This window comes from Equus przewalskii, chromosome 26 (genome assembly GCF_037783145.1).
Source record: "Equus przewalskii isolate Varuska chromosome 26, EquPr2, whole genome shotgun sequence".
NCBI lineage: Eukaryota > Metazoa > Chordata > Mammalia > Perissodactyla > Equidae > Equus > Equus przewalskii.
In genome coordinates, this window is record NC_091856.1 from 1,396,160 (window position 1) to 1,416,947 (window position 20,788).

A 20,788-nucleotide genomic window follows, 5' to 3' on the forward strand; every position below is an offset into this window, starting at 1 on the left:
TGGTTGCCTGGAGCTGAGGGAGTTGAGAGGACTGAGGAGTGGCAACCAAAGGAGCAAAGTTTCTTTTGGGGGTAATAATGAAAATGTTCTAAAACTGGTAGTGGAGAAGGGTGCACAACTCTGTGAATATACTAAAAGCCATTGAACTGTATTTTAAATGGGTAAATTGTGTGGTATCTGAATTGTGTCTCAGTGATGTTGTTAAAAGATACCATGCCTGTGTCTTGGTCGTTCTTTCTCTCTTGGATTACTCACCCTGGAGGATGCCAGTTTCTGTGTCTTGAACAACGTTTTGGAGAGTCCCATGTGGCAAAGAACTGAGGCCTCCTGCCAGCAGCCATGTGAGTGACCTTGAAAGTAGATTACTCTGCCCCATCAAGCTTTCAGTGGCTGCAGCCCCTGCCAATAGTGTGATTGCAGCTTCATGGGAGATCCTGGGTCAGAACCACCCAGTGAAGTCCTCCCAGATTCCTGACCATCAGAAACTGTGTGAAATAATGTTTGTTATTTTAAGGTGCTATGTTCTACGATAACTTATTACACAGCAATAGATAATGCAAGCCCATCCATCTCTTTAAGACAGGAATTTCTAATACAATTGTGATTTTTGTATTTAATAATTATGAAATTTCTGGTATATTTTGTTGTTTTAATTAAATGTATACTACTAATAATTATAATGATGTCAATCCAAAACAAAATTTCAGCATTCCAAGCCTTATGGTCAAGGGATTTTTTTTTAAGTCCATTATATTTATATTACATATTTTTGTTATAAAGAACTATGATAGGGTGATCAATAAAAGTCTTTCCAACACAAAAAAAAATTTAATAGGAAGAACTTAAGGGTAGGTGTTGGAATAGTAGTGTGTGTTCATGGAGAATCTGAAATTTCTTAATATTAATGAAAAGCTTTGTCATGTATTTTATTAATGGATGTTGGTGAGTATCAAATCACTGTGGTATCTAGCTGCCACTGGATACATTGGAAAGAGCAATGGAACAATTTTATTTGAAAGAATCAATATTTATAATATAGTAGAAAGTACATGCCTTGCAACCAATTAGTTATTATGAATATTTTAGATGTCAATTAAAACAAACAAGAGGCATGTAGATTTTTAAAAATTCTTTTAGGGAGGGTATTTTTATCTTCTTGAAGTTCATGGTGATTCTTGAGTCTGTGGCTTGACTTCTTCATCAATTTGGGGAAATTCTTAGCCGTTTTCTCTTCTAACATTGCTCTATTCTCTCCTTCCAGCTAAAATTACATGTTTATAAATCTTATTCCTCATATCCCATTTGTTTTTTATGCTCTTTCCTCTATTTTCATCCTTTTGATTCTGTGTCTCAGCCTGAATATTTTTCTGCTCTATCCTCTGGTTCACTAATTCTCTTTTCAGCTATGTCTCACCCACTATTAAATTTACCTATTGAATTCTTACTATCAGATACTGTAAATTTGAGTTCTCAAATTATGAAACTGCTGAAATTCTCGATATTTTCTTTCACTTCCTTGAACTCCTTAGTCATAGCTATTTTAAATCTGGTCTGATAACACCATTATGTGAATCCCCCGGGATTTCTGTTGTCTGTCCCTGAAAATGTCTCTGAGCACGCGTCTTTACGTGCTTAGTTATTTTTGGATGGAATTTTTTCCATCAGAGAGAATTCACTTTTGCTTGTCGTGGGCTGCTCTAGGCTAAGGGCCCCAGAAAGCCTGGATCACTTTAATTCAACCAAGGATTGATATGACTCAAAGCTGGGCTTTAGTCTACTTTCACCTTTATTCCTAGCGTGTAGCCCACAGGGTCCCAACAAAAAGCCTGGTACATTTATCAGGGTCCCTCCCTCTTGGCAGGCCCTCAAGTGTTGATCTCCCCAGCCCTGTTCACGGAAGCTCTACTCAGCTTCTCGGCCTCTGCTTTCAGAACTAACAATCCCCTTGAGAGGAAGCTGGCTCCAAGTGTGAGGCTCACTTTCCTTGGCTTCCGTCCTCTCCTAGAACTTGGGCCCCAGTTCCTCACTGCTTTGGTAGTCCTCTGATGCCTTCAAAGAGGTGTTCTGAACTTTTTCCCCAGCTCTTCTGGTTGCTTTCAGCAGAAGAGTTTGCCCTAAACCCTTTGCCCACCATTGCTGGGATTAGAACCTCCTCTCTCCTGAACTTCAGACCTGGATCTCCAGTATCCTGTTGAACGTCTCCTGAACATGCCACAGGTCCCTCGTGCTCAGTATGTCAGCACCAAACTCCACATTTGTCTCCTCTCCTGCCCTCCCACTCAACTGGCTTTCCCTGTTGTGGCTATTCCTGTTCATGGTTTTCCAAACTATGAATGTTCTTTGTGAATCTCCTCTCTCTCTGCCTCCTAAATGCCCTCACTTACCAAGTCGTGTGTAGCCCCAGTGGACTAGTGGTTAAGATTCAGCACTCTCACTGCCATGGCCCAGGTTCATTTCCCACTCAGGAAACCACCCACCCATCAGTCGGTTATCATACTATGGTGGCTTTTTGTTGCTGTGATGCTGAAAGCTATGCCTCCAGTATTTCAAATACCAGCAGGGTCACCCATGGTGGACAGGTTTCAGTGGAGCTTCCAGACTAAGACAGACTAGAAAGAGGGACCTAGCCACTCACTTCTGAAGAAATTGGCCATGAAAACTCTATGAATTACAATAGAATATTATCTGATAGAGCACTGGAAGGTGAGAGGTTGGTGCAAAAAAGATCAGGCAGGGTTCCAATCTGCTGTACCAGGGTCACTAGGAGTTGGAATCCACTTGACAGCACTATAACAACAAATTTGAGAGGACACTAGGATTTATAAGGAACCCTCTTAGAAACCTCCTCAAGAAGGGACTAATAGAAAATAGTAATTAATTAACACTTGAACTCTTAACTGTGTGCGAAGCATTCTCAGAATAGGGATCAGTCTGGTGAGACAGCAAATTAGGGGTTTGGAAGGATATGATGAGAGGTAAATAAGAAAATGTAAGTATTACAGATTGAACTGCCTAATTTGTATATTCAAAAGCCATCCTTCAAAAATTTCTGTTTTATAACTTTTAAAAACTATTAAGTTTTTAATTTATGCTTTCTTCATAAATACATGCTATAGGTCACCGTTTTATTTCTCTTTCTCTCAGGTCATGGAGCATCCTTTAACATCGACTGCAATGTCTGCTCTTGCTTTGCTGGCAATTTAGTGTGTTCTACCCGCCTGTGCATCAGTGAGCACAGTTCAGACGATGACCGTCGCACCTTCACAGGTAACTGTGGTCACCAGGAGCTGTCCTCGATGGACCAGCACCCCTTTGTATTTATTTCGCCCTTCAAGGCAGCTTCTCTGGTCTTGCCTTTACTGCAAACGTACAGAGTGAAATAAATGCATAATCTGAGAACGTGATATTTCCCCTCTCTGGATCTGTTTCCTCCTCTGTGATTTGAAGGTATTATTATACCAAATGGTTTCTTAGGGCCCTTCCAGCACTAATATTCTGGAATTTTGTGAGCCAAAAAGAACAGGGCCAGTGATTGGGATGGTTTTAGTTAAAGGGAACTTTCTACATGCTAAAATACCCCATTTACCTTAGCTACTAAAAAGGTCTAAAATGTCCATGTCTTTTCTAAGTTTGTGTCTTTCTAGTGTTTTTCTCACCACCTTCTTGACCTACTTTAGCTTACTGGTTCATTTAGGTCCCCGTAATCAATCAACTATATTACTTCCGTGACTTTCCTATGCTTTATGCTGCTGGTATTATGCTCATACCAGCTACATAAGTGAAAAGCCTGGTGAGATGGGGATGCTCTACCCTTGAGAAGAAGCTACAGTTGCCAACAGCAACAGCACAGTCTACTGGTATCAATTGGTATCTGCTTTTTCCCAGAAATACCTTTGGTTCTAGGTAAAGAGAAGCCAAGTAGCTGCCCTTGGCCCACTTCATGCTGCTGCTGCAGCAGCAACTTGATTCCTCTTTCCCTGGAGTCAGTATTACACATAGAGTGGGGTTGGGGGAGAACAGGATAGGGATTTACCAACCTTGTATCTCCAGCCCATTGGAAATAAAAAGGAGATCAGAAATAAGAAGCGAATGGCAGACTGATGGGGAAGTAGAAGCAGGACTAGCTTGATTGCATCCCCTATCCACCCTCATGAGAACCAGCCTCTGCTCCTTTGTTGTTGTGGTTGTCATTGTCCTTGTCGTTTATTATTTTCATTTCTCTGCTTTGCTCTGATATGGACAATTTATTCTGCTTAGAGAAACCATGTAATGATGTGGGGATGACAAGTGAGCCAAAGAGATATATGGAAGACTTTATTTATTTACCTATATCTAAATGTTTTTGAAGGTGAACTAGCAGCACTCTTTTTCCCTGTAGTGTGTAGCCCTTCATGTCTTGGGATAAATTAATGACTGTTTAGCTAGTAGACTCTAAGGAGATTTTACTGGCCACAGTCTACCACATTTGTTGGGACTCAGATAGTGTCCCCATCCAAACATGACTCAGAGAGAGATGTTCATAAAAATTCTTAAGTCTTAAAATTACAATAGTTTTCCAAGTTACCTTCTTGTTCTTCCCCCTCCCTAAGGAGATGGAAGGAGCCTATGGGAGGAGTTTACAACCTTTGTTCTTCATCTTATTTTTGGTATTGCTTTTTAATAGTTCAGAAATCCCCCAAGCCAGATTTCAAACATCTAAATTTAGATTTTATATACCAGATTGGGAGAAACAGTCTTTACTTTTCCCACCTATACCTTTGTTTATAGGGGTCACTACCCCTAAGATCAAGGTCTGGAGACCCTCAATTATCTGGCAATAAGTGGAACAAAGGAAAGCCATTGTCAAATAACCATTACCAATAACCAGTAGCCATTCTGCAGAGAGACAGAGATAAGGTGAATTTTACTTGAGCCAAGCTGAGGACTATAGCCTGGGAAGGCAGTCTCCACAAAGGTAGAAAGCATTCTGGAGAAGCATGGTTTTAGAATAGAGAACATAACATCAGACAGGCCCAGGATACATATTCATCAAAGTTTCAAAGAGATATTTAGTCATAGATAAGCAGCTCGACAGTGACCTTGATTTCCAGGAAAGGAAGCTTTATCTTCAGGAATACTGATACTGGCATCATAGGAAGTATGCATTTTTATCTTCAAAGAGTGCATTCTTTTGCTTTGAGGTAATGTTTAATGCATCCTTAATGGTTAAAGCAGATGTGCAATGTATGTTTAATAACTGTAAGTCAAGCTTCTTTAGTTCAGGCCAAATCAGGCTTAAACCAGAATAGTTAACCCCATATACCTCAATATGTGAAAATTTCTTGTCATTTTACCCTTTTGATCAATAATCTTTTGATAGAAAGCATTGATGATCAACATACTGTCCCTTGGTGCCAGGGTGGTTGCTGCCTGCCCTGGGTCCCTCATGTCCCTCAGTGCTAGGCTTTTATTTCATTGATTTGCCCAAGCATCCATGTTGGAAAATAACTGGATATAGTGGACAAGCATAGAGGTATATATATTGACAGGGGAAGCATTTCATAAGTTATGTGATTTGTCAATTTTTAAATTGTCAAACAAACATTGTACATGTGCTTATACATGACTTCTTATGGTTACATTGTTTGTAATTACAGAACAGATATAGTAACAATGGTAATAAACTTAATACTTGAATGATTAATTTAGAAGAATGAGTTTTAGGCATAATCTTTATCAGGAAAAGAAATTCATCCGGAGTTATAATATTGATCTACAATCTTAAGTCATTGAGCAATTATCACTCTTTAGCCTGCATGCCAGTCTTACAACACTGACTAAAGAAAACAGTGATTAGTTTGAACATTATGATTAATGCAAGAATTCCAAGGAGTAATCTGGAAATAGGAATTGCAATCTGGATCACAAAAGGGAGCCAGTACCTGAAGGGAGCCAATGAAACAATCAAAACTAGGTGTAGGATTGCTTAGGGCATTTTTCATGTGCTTTAGCAGAGATGACACATAGGAAGAACAATGTGGGCTATTAGCCATGTTTCACTATCATAATTAGTAATATGGGATGAAATGCAAACACTGGAATGAGATCTTTCCATCATAATAAATTGTTTTAAAGCTTTCCAATCTGTACCTTGAAAGAGAGAAACCCACCAAGGTATCCCAGATGTGCTACAAAGGGAGAGTTGGCCTCATATGCAACAATTGGACTGATTTTTGTGTGAAGCCAAGGAATGAGTCCACTGTAAAAAGACACTGCCATCCGAGTCCCATTCAGATGTGGACTGGAAAAATAAGCATAGTATCAGGAAAACCTTAAATGCTGTTTTTGTGCTTAATTAAAAGGTTTTGTAATTAGCTTCTAATCTATGTCATAGAGTTGGAGGGGTAGAAAATAAAGTATTGTGGAAGGGAAGGACATAGTTAAAAAGTACCAAAAAAGTCATCTAAAACACAAGGAAGGTGACCAGCATCATAAGAGTATTAAAATTGCTCGTATACTCAGGAGCATGATTATTGTAGCAATTATAAAGTGGATATATAGTTTATGCATTACAAGGGTTTAAATGAAGAGAGATAAGGTTGGAAATACAGGCCTGGTCCGAAGTCTTGGGACAGCTGTCTACAACAGATACCATCTTCTTCTTATCCTTATTTGGAGGGATTTGTCTTGGTCAGTTGAAGTTGGGTGTCAGAAACAGGAATTGAAATCCACTCAGGCAGAGGGACCTTTTTAAAATTAGAAATGTGAATCCATGAGTTTATGACCTTTAATTTTGCAGCACATGGACTGGTTAAAAGTACCTAATATGGTCCTTTCCAACAGAGCTGCAAAGAGTCTTTTACTTGATGCCTCTACCAGTAAACAAAATCTCCAGGTTGTAGTCTGTGATCCTTAAAGTCTTTGTCTAGTGGGAGCTCTCTGTGAAAAGAATCAACTTCCAACCTTTCATTTCTTTTAAGCACCTCAATGAGACCCTGACAATGATGTAATATATGTCCCTTGAGCAAAGTTGGTTCATATATTCCCTCATCTAATTACATAGGCCATCCTGTTATTATTTCAAAAGGAGACAGCCAATGTTTACCAAAAGATATAGATCTAAGATTGAGAAGTACTAACAGAGGAGCTTTTCACCAGAGATTAAATGCTTCTGAAAGTTTTGCCAATTGAGTTTTGATAGTGCCATTAGTTCTCTCCACTAATCCCGAGGACTGGGGATGATAAGCATGGTGAAAGTGCTACATTATTAGCCAAATGTTACAGATAGATTTCATTACTTGTCCAGTGAAATGAGTTCCCCAGTCACTGTGTAACTCGATAGAAATTCCCCAAACAGGAACGATCTTTCCAATAACAATTTAACTACTGTTAAAGCCATTGCTCTTCTGCAAGGAAAGGCCTCAACCCAATGTGAAAACATACAAATCATTACTAAGATAAATTTATATCCTTGAGATGGTAACATTTGAACAAAGTCCAATTGCCATACCACAAAAGGTCCTTTAAGAAGGGGAAAGTGACCTTGTGACCCATGAGGTGTTTTCCCAGGATCGTATTTAGGACATACATAAGGTTTAACGATGCTTTATGAGCCACTGTGGGAGAAAGTCTCCAAAAATACTGTTTTCCACATCGGCAAGACAAAAAGCAATACCTTACCCAAGCGGGGAGGGTGTCCAGTCTATAGGTATGTAACAAAACCTGAAAGACAATTAACAGGATGAATCTGACATCCACAAAGGTGCAATATAATTTTCTCTCCACAGTTATCCTCATTTCTACCAAAGATAATCAGAGTAAAACTAATTTTTTTTATATTAAAACTTGGGCTGATTATTTATATAAGTGAAAACAAGAATACTCACTGAGAGTTTCTGAGTTCTGGAGGGATAAGTTAGGGAGAAAAAGTAAATGTTTCATCTTTGTTTACAAAGGTATATCTTACCAAATTGTTGATAGCTTAGGAGAAAAGATTTATTTAAATCCAGTTCAGTTTTATGATCTGAAAGTTCATCAAAAACCTGTATTCTGGAGTAGGTGTCAGAGTCCTTTGCGTGAACCTCCCTGAAGATGAAACATATTTGCAAAAGCATCAGGGTAAAACAATGTTGCCTGTAAATGACAAAAGTCAAAACTGGCATAGTTGAAGATATGATTACAATGCAATTGACAAGGAAATTTAGTTATTTCTATAACACACATTTTAAGATAATGAGTAGAATTATACCAGGACATATCAGATCTTTAGGAATTTTATATAATTTTTAGAACACTTATATTAATAACATTTATCCACACAACATAACCCAAGATTTATCATCATTTGCTTAGTAATGCTTCTCATTGCAATTTAACATACCAAACAAACCTCATTAGTTTAATAGCTCCCTCTTTATAGGAAGAAAGAGAACAAATTCTATGAGATGTCTCAGGGGCCCACTGAAAATTCTCAAAGTTACTTTCAGGTCAAAAGAAAGTTTTTTTGTTTTTTGGGTTTTTTTAGGATTTGAATTTTGAGGAAGTTTGTCAAAAATCTCAAAAGGTTTTAAAACACTTGGTCAAATAGGATTGTCGGTCACTATGAAACAATGCTTAGTTATCCATTTAACCAAAGTGACAACCGAAGATTTTAAAGGCAATCATAAAGAGTTAAAAAGTTTTTTAAAAAGTCTTAGTGCTCTTAATAGAGACACCTCAGCTTTTTGAATAGGAAATTGTTTTGACAAAACATAGAACTCTTGCCTTTTAGGCAGACTTACTCAAAGGTGAAGAAAAACCTTTTGTAATCTCTTTATCAAGAGCAGACTAAGAGTCCAAGAAAATTACCCTTTTAAGAGAGAGAAAACCAAATTCTAATTTTTGTACCAGCTTACTTTTGATATTGAAACTCATTAAATTCACTTCACTCTTAGCCAATTTGCCCATGCACAAAACTCTTTCCTCTGGGTTCCTCTTCCATAAACCTTCTATAACTTTCTTTTTTCAATTCAGAATTTGTCCCATGCCTTCCCTCCTTCCTAGTACTTTAGGACACATTTACCTTTTTTAGCAAAACAAACAAAAATATCTCCATTCCTTATACCTTCTTTACTGAAAACACACATCTACTCTCCTTGTATACGGATATTTCCCTTGTTCTTTTACATTAGCATCCTGTGGATTGGCAGACTTATAAATACTGTGTTAGAAACGTGCATTCTCATAGAAAACTTCTCAGCATGGCACAAAACATGTTTATTAATAAACTCACGTATTTTTATAGTTTCTCTGTAATAAGCCAAAGGTAGAAAAATCTATAGTAACTAATGGCTAATATTTTATCTCATGTGAAAATGATTTAGATAATAAATTTCTATCATTTAACTTAATCAAAACTCTAAGGTTTCAAGTTATCAAAAGGTTTTGAAGTTATTTTTAAGTATATGTACCATGACACAGTTACCGTTAAGAAAGTTCACCCAGGAGCTGGCCCTGTGTCCAACTGGTTAAGTTCGTGTGCTCTGCTTTGGTGGCCCAGGGTTTTGCCGGTTCGAATCCTGGGTGCAGACATAGCACTGCTCGTCAGGCCATGCTGAGGCGGCATCCCACGTGCCACAACTAGAAGGACCCACAACTAAAAATATACAACTGTGTACCAGGGGGCTTTACGGAGAAAAAGGAAAAATAAAATCTTAAAAAAAAGAAGTTCACCCAAAACTTTTATCTTACTTACATCAATTTAGTTTATTTGTTTCCAATAATTATGCTTAGATTGCCTACAAAAACTTCATGAGACATTAGATAAAATCAGCTATCATTCTAAGCTATTATTTTTGCTGGCAAATTTTGTAACTGAGATAACATGAACTTATTTGACTAATAAACCCAGGTTGAATGAAGGCTGCATGTATGCATCATCTCCAATGCTGATAACTTTGAAGACGTGCTTATTTCAATTAAACTAAGAAACTTAACTAAACTTCATTTACCAAAGATTGTTTTATATCATGTTAACTTCAAGAACATTTGGTATAGTTTCTGTTACATTTAGAAATAATTTATACAAGCACTTACTTTAAGCCAATTAAATAGAGCTCTTTTAGAAATTATCCCATCTGAAGGTAAAAAAAGATCATACATATATAGACATACATAGATACATAGACAGATGCAGAGACCTCAAATAGTTTTCATTAAATTTTTGCAATGAATCAGGTACAATACAAAATTCAGTAATTTATAAAAGAATAGTTGGATCCAAACTGTGTTTCTGGCAGATAGAATAAAAACTTTTTGGGCCAGCCCCAGTGGCCTACTGGTTAAGTTTGGTGCACTCCACTTCAGCAGCTCAGGTTCAGTTCCCAGGGGCAGACCTACACCACTCATCTCTTAGTGGCCATGCTGTGGCAGCAGCTCACATGAAAAAGAAAAAATGAGGAAGACAGGCAACAGACATTAGCTCATGGCGAATCTTCCTCAGCAGAAAAGAAAACTTCTCTAATTTAGCAGCTGTTTATAATAATGTTTTATTAGTTTCCTGTAAAGATGTCATTTTATCATTACCACACTTTGAAGCTTCTAAATACTACTTAAACTATGCTTTCCATTGTGCTTGCTTGATTTTATAGCCAGCTTTTTCCAGGTGTGCATGCAAATAAACTAATTTCAGTAAATTGAACATTCCTCATTTTGGCCATTTAAGACTCAGGTCATCTTTTGTAAAATTTTCCCATTTTGTTTAGCACTTGCAAGTAACAGCTCCATATGTACTATACATGCAGTCAGCTGGAGTTCCAGGGGAAGGCGGCCCATTCAGGAGCTGGTTGGCTTTAGAAACATGACTTCCCATTGTCTTTTAGTTTTGTTTTAGTATGAAATCTGAACAATTTCTAAGGACAGTGTAATGGGTCAGAAGTGTGCTGCTTGTGAGTGTCACTTCCTACAAGGCCGTGAACACTCTCTTACATGTCTTGGTTTCTCCCACTGGCATTCTAAAATTACCATGGGGCCTGGGAGCACTGGGTGACCAATCCTTATGTGTGCATCCCTGGATGAGCCGTCAGTTACTTACTTAAAGTGAACAATCATGATGGATTTCCCTATGGGACTGCTACACAACACAAGGATCAACCTCTGACACTTCCACTAGGTTCTCAGTTGCCGGAGAATGCCTTATAGCTGGAGGGAGCTGGTGTCCCTTCTCTTCAGAGCTGAATGAGTTCAGTCTCTCATTTTGCAATCAAACAATTTGTTCAGCTTTTCTAGATACAATGTTTTCCAATTTAAAGCCAAATTAAAGGGTCAGCCAGCCCCGTTCACTCCCAAGTTCCACCTAGGAAATTCCCCCTAGGTTCCTCTTACCTAGGATAGATACCAGTACCCTCTTTAGACACATAGTCTTAAGACTTGAAACAGCTCAGGTAAAAGTCAGGACCTACAACTTCAATAAGGAGGTCTGGATTTCAGGAGAACTCACTGAGGTACCCAAAGAGTGCAGTGAAGCCGGAGGGACTCAGTGAGCCCATGCTGGTACCAAGCGCCAGTTTAAAGTAGATTCCACATGGTCTCAGGTGGGTTTCTCTCAAATTCTGCCGGTTATGCCAAGAAATGTTGAAGCAAATAACCAATAACTATTCTACGGAGAGAGAGAGAGGAGAATTTTATTTGAACCAGACTGAAGGACTATAGCCTGGGAAGGTAGTCTCGACAAAGGAAGAAAGCATTCCAGATAAGCATGGGCTTCAGGACATTTTTATACCTTTTTAGAACAAAGAACATACACCAAACACACCCAGGATACATATTCATCAAAGTTTCAAAGCGATATCTAGTTACAGATTAGCAGGTCAACATGACCTTAATGTCCAAGAGGAAACTTTATCTTCAGAAATACTGATACTGGCCTCATAGGATGGGAAGTATACATTCTTAGCTTCACAGAGCACAGTCTTTTACTTTGAGATAATGTTTGATGCATCCGTATCTTAATAGTTAAAGCAGATGTACAGCCTGCATTTGATAGCTGTAAGTCAGACTCCTTTAGTTCAGGCTGAATCTGGTTTAAACCAGAATAGCTACCCCACATACGTCAATATGTGAAAATTTCTTGTCACCATTATGCAGACAAATGGCTTTTCAGAGCCTTGCCACCCTTAAAAACACTGTCAGAGATTGGAGGGATGTTTTTTCTCACTTAATTTACAATTTTAACATGAGACCCCCCACATGATTGTTAGTACTTTGCCTTAATTAGAAAATGTGAGGGGCCGGCCTCTTGCCCAAGTGGTTAAGTTCGCACTCTGCTTCATGGCCCAGGGTTTTGCCGGTTCGGATCCTACGCACAGACGTGGCACTGCTTGTCAGGCCATGCTGAGGCGGCATCCCACAAGGCACAACTAGAAGGACCTACAACTAGAATATACAACTATGTACTGGCGGGGGGCTTTGGGGAAAAAGAAAAAAAAGAAGATTGGCAAGAGATGTTAGCTCAGGTGCCGATCTAAAAGGACAAACTTGAGAGGAAGGGGCATGTACAAGTACACATTGTTGAGGCTGTTTCCTCTCCTCAGGTCTGCCCTGTAACTGTGCAGATCAGTTTGTCCCCGTGTGTGGGCAGAACGGACGCACTTACCCCAGTGCCTGCATTGCTCGCTGTGTGGGCCTCCAAGACCATCAATTTGAGTTTGGATCGTGCATCTCAAAGGATCCATGTAATCCTAACCCCTGCCCCAAAAATCAAAGGTAAGTCAAATGGCTCCTTATCTTTTTCAACTGAAGACCAGCACCTACTAAGCATCTAGTGTGTACCAGACAGTGAAAATACAAAGATGAATCAAGAAGGTCTCTGCCCTGAAGAGTGTGGAGTCTAGAGGGAAGGAGCTATGTACAGCTGCTTGGTAACATGCTGTGATTGAGGGCCCAGAAGTAGACCAGTTGATGCAGCCTAGGGGAGGCCTTGGAAAGCCTCTAGAAGATGTGATACTCGGCTGCAAAGACGAGGAGATTGCAGGCAGAGTGTACAGTGGAGGAATGGTGGTGTTGGTGAAGGCAGAGAGCAACAGGAGCAGAGATCTCAGCTGCTGGAAATGAGAAGATAGCGTGCTGGAGGCTGGAAGCTTATAGCAGTTCTGTAGGACTGAAACAGCAGGAGGCAAGGAGAAGGAGCAGAGGAGACGAGAGAAATGGATGTTTGCTTACCTTGTTAGCTATTTATGCTTGATAGTAATGGGAAACTTCCTTCTACTTATCTATCTCCATCTTAGGGATTGGACATGAGACATCTGTGGAAATGCAACATAAATGTATATAATGTTATTGGTTTAGGGGCCATTTCTCTGCAGTTTCCTCATGAGCTCAGAGTGCAGTTGACCTAGGCTTAATGACAGATTTCTGTATGTGGTGGCCGCAGCAAGGGTCCTACTGACTCTCTTAAATTTCAGGCTTCTAGAACTGGAGTTTTCACTGGCTGCCTCAAAGACCTGAGCAGGACACATTCCAGTGCCAGAGTCCTTTCCTTATGAAGGATTTTGTGGAGAATAAGCTATTGCTTCTCCATCCTGAAAACTCTGGTGTAGTCGGGGCCAGGGGGGTGGGGGATTTCTCCTGTGTTAAAAGAAATGGCAGAGAGTTGATCACCAACTGGCAAAGTTTATACCATGAAAACTAAGCCCAAAAAGTTCCTGTGGAAAGAACATAGGTGCTGTCCATTAGGAAAAAAGATAAGCCAAAAGGATAATATAATTGTGTTGGGGGATAGAATTGAGGGTTGTTTTGGTATTTGTTTGTGCCTTTATTTATTTTCTTCTATTTGCTAACCTTTCTGGATAAGGGTGTCTTGCTTTTATAATAAAATAATAAAATCTCTAAGTGGGAAATATAATACAAAACCAATATAAAAGAAAAGATTGAAAAATGCAGCTACATGGAAATGAAAATTTTCTGCATTGTAACAAACAAATGACAAACTGGGAAGAAGCTCACAGAGAAAAGGCTGATGTCCATCCAATATAAAGAGCCCCTACAAATCCATATGAAAAAGGTCAACAACCTAATAGAAAAATGGATCGAGGACATAAACATAGAAAAAAGAAATGCAAATGGTTCTTAAACACTTGAAAAGATGCTTTAATTAGGATAACTCTAACTACTGTACACAAACTCCCAAATATCAGCATTTTAACATAATACAAGTTCAAATACAGTCCATTTGTGTGTTCAGCAGGTGGCTTTCCACCTGGTGATTCAGAGACTTAAGAGCCTTCCATCTGGTCACTCTGCTAGCTCCTACAGTCTCACAGTCCTCCTCTGTATCTTCTGCATCTGGCCAGGAGATAAGAGAAGGGAGATGAGGCAGGTTGCTCTTGAGAAGCTTTTGTAGGCCAGGTTTAAAACTGGCCTTCATCTCTACTTCCAGCCACACTCCATTGTCTAGAACTCAGTCACTTGACCACTACTACTGCCAGGGAGACTAGGAAATGTAATCCAAGTGTGTGCCCAAGAAGAAAATTAAATGAATTTGATGAACATCTGACCAATGTACCACAATGCTTAACCTGCCTCATATTAACAGAAATGTAAATTAAATTAAAACTACAATTGTGTACCACTTCCCATCTACCAGATTGGCAAAGACAAAAAGTTTGATAATATAATATAGGGAAACAGGCATTCCCATAGGAAAGGAGGGGTGAGGGGAGGATTGGGACATCCTCCATGGAGGGCAACTTGGCTACGCCCACCAAAATTTTTAAATAACATATTCTTTGAATCAGCATATGAAAATGCTTATATTTACATATCTCCAGGAGAATAAACAATAAATTGGTAATAGTGGTTGCCTCTAGGGACGGGAACTAGGTAGCTGGGACATAAGAGTAGGAGGGAGACATTTTCCACCATATATGATTTTGTATCTTTTCAGTTTCACCATGAGCTTGTATTATGTTAAAAAAAAATTTGTTTAAAAAATAAAAAGTTGTATTCATTCATCAAGTGTCTACTGATGTGTCAGACATCTTTCTCAACACTAGGACACAACAGTAAGCATGTTTAATTGACCCCCCGATTCTCAGCCTTCCCTGCTGATCCTCTTATTTTTACATACTCATATTGATAAAGTTTTTCCTTCCAAAATTACCAAATTTCTCCTGATGTTCTTGGTTCTCATCCCTTTCGTGTTAATAGGTAATGACGTTCTAAATATTCTTTTCCATTCTTTCTCTTCAAATGTTTTAATTTTCCATAAAACCATAACGAGGTGCGTTCTAATTTTAAATCCCATCAGAAAAGGCGAGCACAGATGGTGGTGGTGACGGTGGGGGGCATTTCAGGGCAGGAGGCTTACCCCTAAAAAGAGTAGAGGTAATTTCCTTTGAAATTAAACTAATGCTTGCTACTATATTTTTCTCCTTTATAGACTAAGATTTGTGTATCCCATTATTTCAAATACCTAGTGAAAGCTGAACATTTGAATAGGTCTTATCTTCTTATGGGAAGTTATAAATAACATTTATGGAAATGAGGGATGTCTAAGGGTCTAAAGAAGAAGGGCCTCATCCCTTACTCCTCTCAAGAAGTTCAGAATTAAGAATGAAGCAAGGTTCAGATATTACAGGAAACCCAGCTTCGTGGAGTGGCGTTCTCTCGGCGATTCGCAACCAGCCAGCGTCAGGTCCTCAGCCTTGGGAGCACAGACACCTAAGTTTTTAGCACATACTGTGAAGTCTTCTCTTAAGACAGACTCTGCCCAAGGGCTGGGCCCCAGGATCCAAGGGATCAGCGCGTGTGGGGAGAGCCTACTTTGGGCTGGGGGTGCCTACACATGGGGCGATGCCTACGCGGGGCCTAGGGAGCCCCAACCCCAAGGCGGGTGGGGCAGTGCAGCGGCACCCAAGGACCGGCGGAGCCCCACCCCCGCCCCTCCTCCGGCCCAGCGTGCGTCCCGCGGCGGGGCGGAAAGGCCAGCACGCCCGGCGGGGGGCGCCGCAGGCGAGAAAGGCCTGGGTGGGGGTGTCCGAGGGGCCGGGGCTCTGGGTGAATCCTGGGGGTGGGGTGCGCTTTGTACAGCGACCCGAGAGGCGAGGGGCGGCGTCCCCACTCACCCTGGCGCGTGGGCACGTTCTTCTCGTTGGTCGCCTGCAGCACGACCTGGGCGCAGCTCTGCTCCCGGGCGAAGAGCTTGTCCTTGCCCCCCCCCCCCCCCCCGGTGGCCTTGAGCGCCAGGGAGTGGCCTTCGCGGTGGCGGGAGGCCACTTTGCCACAGCGGAATTCAAGCCTGTAGCCGGTGGCGGGCTCGGGGCGCGCCACCAGGCGCCCGTCGTGGCGCAGGAAGCGGTGGCGGGCCGTCTGCAGGCTGCAGCGCCGGTTCTGGAAGGCCAGCGGGACGAGCGAGTCGACCCCCCAGGGCACGTCGCGGTCCACGGAGCTCGGCCGGCCGCGCTCAGGTGCGCGGAGCGCCTGCAGTCAGGCTGTGGACGTTGACCGGCGGGTGCGTGGCGAGGTGTGCGCTGCCCTCCTCGGCCGGCGACACGGGCTGCAAGACAGGCGATCCTCGGTAGCGCCGGGGCGCCTCGGCCTGCAGCGACCAACGGCCGTCGTCGTGCGCTGCGCCGGGCAACTCGCACTCGCAAGTCACCTTGCCGTCCTTGTCGGCCGCTACCTGGCGGCCCAGGTGGCTGTGCAGGCCTTGTCGGGCAGCTGCTCCCGCACACAGATCTGCTGCTGCTCAGCATGCTGGCCGATGCGTTCACTGTGAACCCGAACGCCTCGGCCGTCAGGCACTCGTTGCTGCAGCTGATGAGGCCGAACTGCTTCCGCGTCGCCTCGGCCGTGCTGGTGGCGGCGGGCAGGAGGGCCAGGTGGCCCTGCTCCTGCACTCCGCAAAGTCTTCCCGCAGCGGCCCCGCTCCGGGCTCGCCGCCGCGCAGGGAGCGTGGGGCGCGGCTCGGCTCGCGCTGCCCCCGCTTCTGCCGGGCTGGCCTCTACAGCGCGCCCACCTCGGGCCACCGCCCGCGCCCCAGCCCCCGGCCCCCAATGCCGTGCCCCCACTTCCACGCGCCGCAGCCTGAGGATTCACCTAGAGCCCCGGCCCCTCGGACACCCCCACCCAGGCCTAGCGGGGAGGAAGGACAAGCTAGGTGTGAGGTTGTGACAGAGACCCAGAAGACCACAGAGCAAACTCGGTGGAGGCAGTCGGGAGGCAGCTCGGAGGAGGTGGCCTTTGAGCAGCGCCTTGAAGAATCGCCTGCAAGGGCCTGTTGGCCGAAGCGTTGGTGGCAGGCCAGGAGCTGAAGAGGGGTCTGCAGACCCCAAATCACCCAACCTAGGCCTTGCAGCCTGGCCCTCCAGAGCAGGGGCTGTGGTTCCCTGAGGCTTCCCGCCCTCCCAGGACACTGCTCTGAAGGCCACCCAGGCCCCTCCCTGGGACCCAAGCACCAAGCCTCCCTGGCCCATGTTGGTCTCCATGGTAGTGGCTGAGACAGGTGACCAGCATTCCCATTCTGAGGGTCCAGAAGCCACAGGGTTCTGGTCTACAGGCAGTGGAGTGGGCAGTGTGCCCTTTTCCTAGGCGGTCAGAGAAGTGAGACAGTTCTGGACAGCACAGCCCGGAAGGACAGAGCCCAGGCGTCTGGTTCCAGGGCCAGCGTGCCTTCCATTCTGTACCCCCAGGCCCTGACTTCATAGGACGCTGAGTAGGGTCCACAGGAAAGGTGATGATGGTTGCAGTCCTCCTCCTTCAAGACCCCAGCTCTCCATCCTCCTCCCTCAAAGGGGACATTCCCTTGGGACGCCCACCCCTACCCCTGTCAGGAACACTTCCCTTTTCTCACCCTCTCCAAAGACCTAGATTTTTGCTGGGACATTCCCCACTTGCCAAACAGGCCCCTGGAATGCCAGCATGACCACAGGCCGTCCTCAAGGTCTCCAAGCCAAAGGCAGAAAGCACTAGTTTGAACCAGCCCGCAAGCCGATTGGTCTGGCCTATGCTTCCCCCAGGGCAGTCCCCTCCAGGGATTTTTATCTTCGAGGGGAAGGTAATGTACCTTCACATCATTGTTTACTGGCAGGGCCTTGACCCCAGGCAGGCGTGCCCATAGCATCCCCTCCCACAAAACTTCCCCCTCCAGAGCTGGGGAATCAAGAGTTTCTCACTGTGGGGTCATCTCATGGGTCGTGTAGACCTAGGCTTGAACCCCAGGCTCTCACTGGCTATGTGACTTTAGGCAAGTTATTTAACCTCTCTGAATCTCAATTTCCCCTTGGTGGTCTGAGAATCCCTGGGGGCATGGAGCTTAGACTCTATCCCTGGCCACCCTCAGGACTTGTTCCAGACCCCAGGAAGCCCCATGCATAGTTAGGGAGAGCCCAAACCTCTGGCCAACTACCAAGGCTCAGAGGAGAGGGACTGAATAACTGCAGGCATTTACAGAAGGCTGTGGGTGCCAGGCTTGGCGCTGGCAGCCAGGCTGGAGTATGCTGAGACCTGCCCATTGGGATTGGGGCTGGGTGGCACCCCGCTCCTGGGTCTGTAGCTCCCCTCTGGCCCAAGTCCCCCTCCTGCAGCTTCACAGCCTGGAGGCCAGGACAGGGGCTGGGGTGGCATGGGGACTCCTGCGTCAGCAGATGGGGGTGGGAGAGGGTCTTGGCCTTCCCAGGAGATCGTTCTGGGGCTACTGGAAGACTGGAGAGTCTGGACGGGCACAGCGGCAGCCTGGGCCCCTGCGCTGGCCTTCCTGAGTTCAGATGCACGTCTCTGGCTCTCAGTTTCCTCATCTCTAAAAGGGGCTTGATAGCACCTGCCCTGGGACAGTAGTTGTGGGCTCCAAAGGAGCTGACTCTTGGAAACCCGACTGAGGAGGGCTCCTGGGACATGGGACTCAGCTTTCAAACCCGGAAGTCTCAGGGACACCAGGGCAAGTTATGACTCTATGCATCCAGCACCCAGAACAGTGCCTGGCCTGTGGTCAGTGCTCCACAGATGCCAGCTGTTTTATTGCTCACTCAACAGCCTTGATGGGAGCATCCTGGGGACACAGACCACCAGAATCCCTCAGCCTTTATTCTGAATATTCAGACTTTTTTCCAAACAGATAATACGTTCATGTAGTTCAAATATCCAAAAACATAAAAAGGCCTTCCTCCCCCCGTTCCCACCCCACCTCCTCAATAGCCGCTGTGAGGTTTGTTTCTTGCATTTTCCTTTCTTTATACAAGCAAACAGGGGTCTGTATTCTTATTTTTCTCTCCATTTTTAAATAGTATTTTCCACCATGAGGAAGAAAAAAAAGACTCATTTTGGCCAACTGACAATTAAGCCCCTGAAGATGCTCCATTTATCTCTGATTACAGGGCCTCCAGCATCAGACCCCAACCCACCTGATGGCCTCACTGCATGCCACTTTGACCCTGTGCATTCTTTGCTCCTGCCCTCGGGTCCCCTGCCCTTTCCCTCAGCACCACAGGGTCTTGAGCATCATACCTTTGCTCAGGCTGCATCCTCAGCCTGGCAAGCTTGTGTGGCCCTCCTCACCCCACTGGGTCCAGCCAGGACACCACCTGCTCCCAGGGCTTTCTCCAGATTCCCCAGTCAGAAGGGCTCACTCCCACAGGCGTTTATGACATTTTCTACCTGATAGCCTACTTTCTATGCGTGCTTGACTCTCCGTTCTCCATCAGCTCTGGAGGATGGGGACTGCTTCCAGTGCTTTCTCCTCAGCCTCCTGTGCCTTATCGGAGCTCTGCCAGCCCTCCCAACATTGGTTCATGGGGCACCATTCGTGTTTTTCAGATGCATACCCAAACCACAAGTCTGTCTGACGACGTTTGATAAATTTGGATGTAGCCAACATGAATGTTTGCCAAGACAGCTCACCTGTGACCAGGTCCGCGATCCTGTTTGTGACACAAACCATCTGGAGCACAGCAATCTCTGCACTTTGTACCAGAGAGGGAAAAGCCTCTTATACAAAGGCCCCTGCCAGGTACCGTCGTTTGGCTGACAAACCCAAGTACGCAGGAAACCAGTTGATGGTCTTTTGCAGATGACTCAGCAGTAAGACCACTTGAGGGTCTTCTGTTAATCCTGTTCCGTCGAGAGAGCTCAGTCCTCCACTCACAGTGAGCCAGCCCAAGACTGGCTTCTCCTCCTCACTCTGGAGGCCTCCCTGGCTCGTGTGTGTACCTCCGCACATCTAGTGTACGAGCAGGAAAGGAGAGTGCCTTCTTGCCACCCACTCTTAGTAAAGAATTTGAAGTTTTACACCTCTGGTGCCAGTCAGCACCATTTTCTCTTCCCGTAGTTTTGTGGGCCGTCATTGGAAAAGAAATCACGAAGAATTCAAGTTAAAACAGCCAAGAAAAGAGTTTTCCCCCCACAATTCCCACCGAAGTCCCTCCCTCAGTACTGAAAAGTGGTCAAAAATTTCTCTAAGACTTAATGTCTTTTTACATCAGTTTATCTTTCAGTCTTTTAAGGTTGTGAAATCCATATTCATGTTAAAAATAACCCCAAGGACAGTGCCACTGAGGCTTCCCACGTGCACCACCGGTCTGTGTGCCAACTGCGCCCCTTTCTGGTTCCCGTCCTCGGGCCCAGCGTCCCCTGCCTGCGAACAGCTGGCACCTGACATGATTGGCTCTCGTTTCCTGGTCTTCATTGTCAGAAAATCCCTTCTGCTTGTCTCCCTGGGCTTGTTTCCTCTCAGCACTTGTGTTCCAGTTGCATCAGGACTGCTGCTCTGAATTCCCGGTCTCCTCTTCCTACTTGTCCCCTCTTCCTGGCTACAGTTTTTCTCTTACGTATTCTTAACCTG

The 20,788-nt window shown here is 44.0% G+C and overlaps 1 protein-coding gene across 8 annotated transcripts in view; it reads left to right on the top strand.

Moving 5' to 3' along the window:
• The window catches only part of RECK (reversion inducing cysteine rich protein with kazal motifs), a 97,791-nt gene that overhangs the window by 71,652 nt on the left and 5,351 nt on the right, over positions 1-20,788 (top strand). For all 8 annotated transcript variants that reach the window (XM_070595723.1, XM_070595726.1, XM_070595727.1 and 5 more), the window contains 3 exons: positions 3,145-3,267; positions 12,549-12,720; positions 19,765-19,957. In XM_070595723.1, coding sequence (XP_070451824.1) covers positions 3,145-3,267; positions 12,549-12,720; positions 19,765-19,957 — 488 coding nt within the window. The remainder of the gene's footprint in view (positions 1-3,144; positions 3,268-12,548; positions 12,721-19,764; positions 19,958-20,788) is intronic.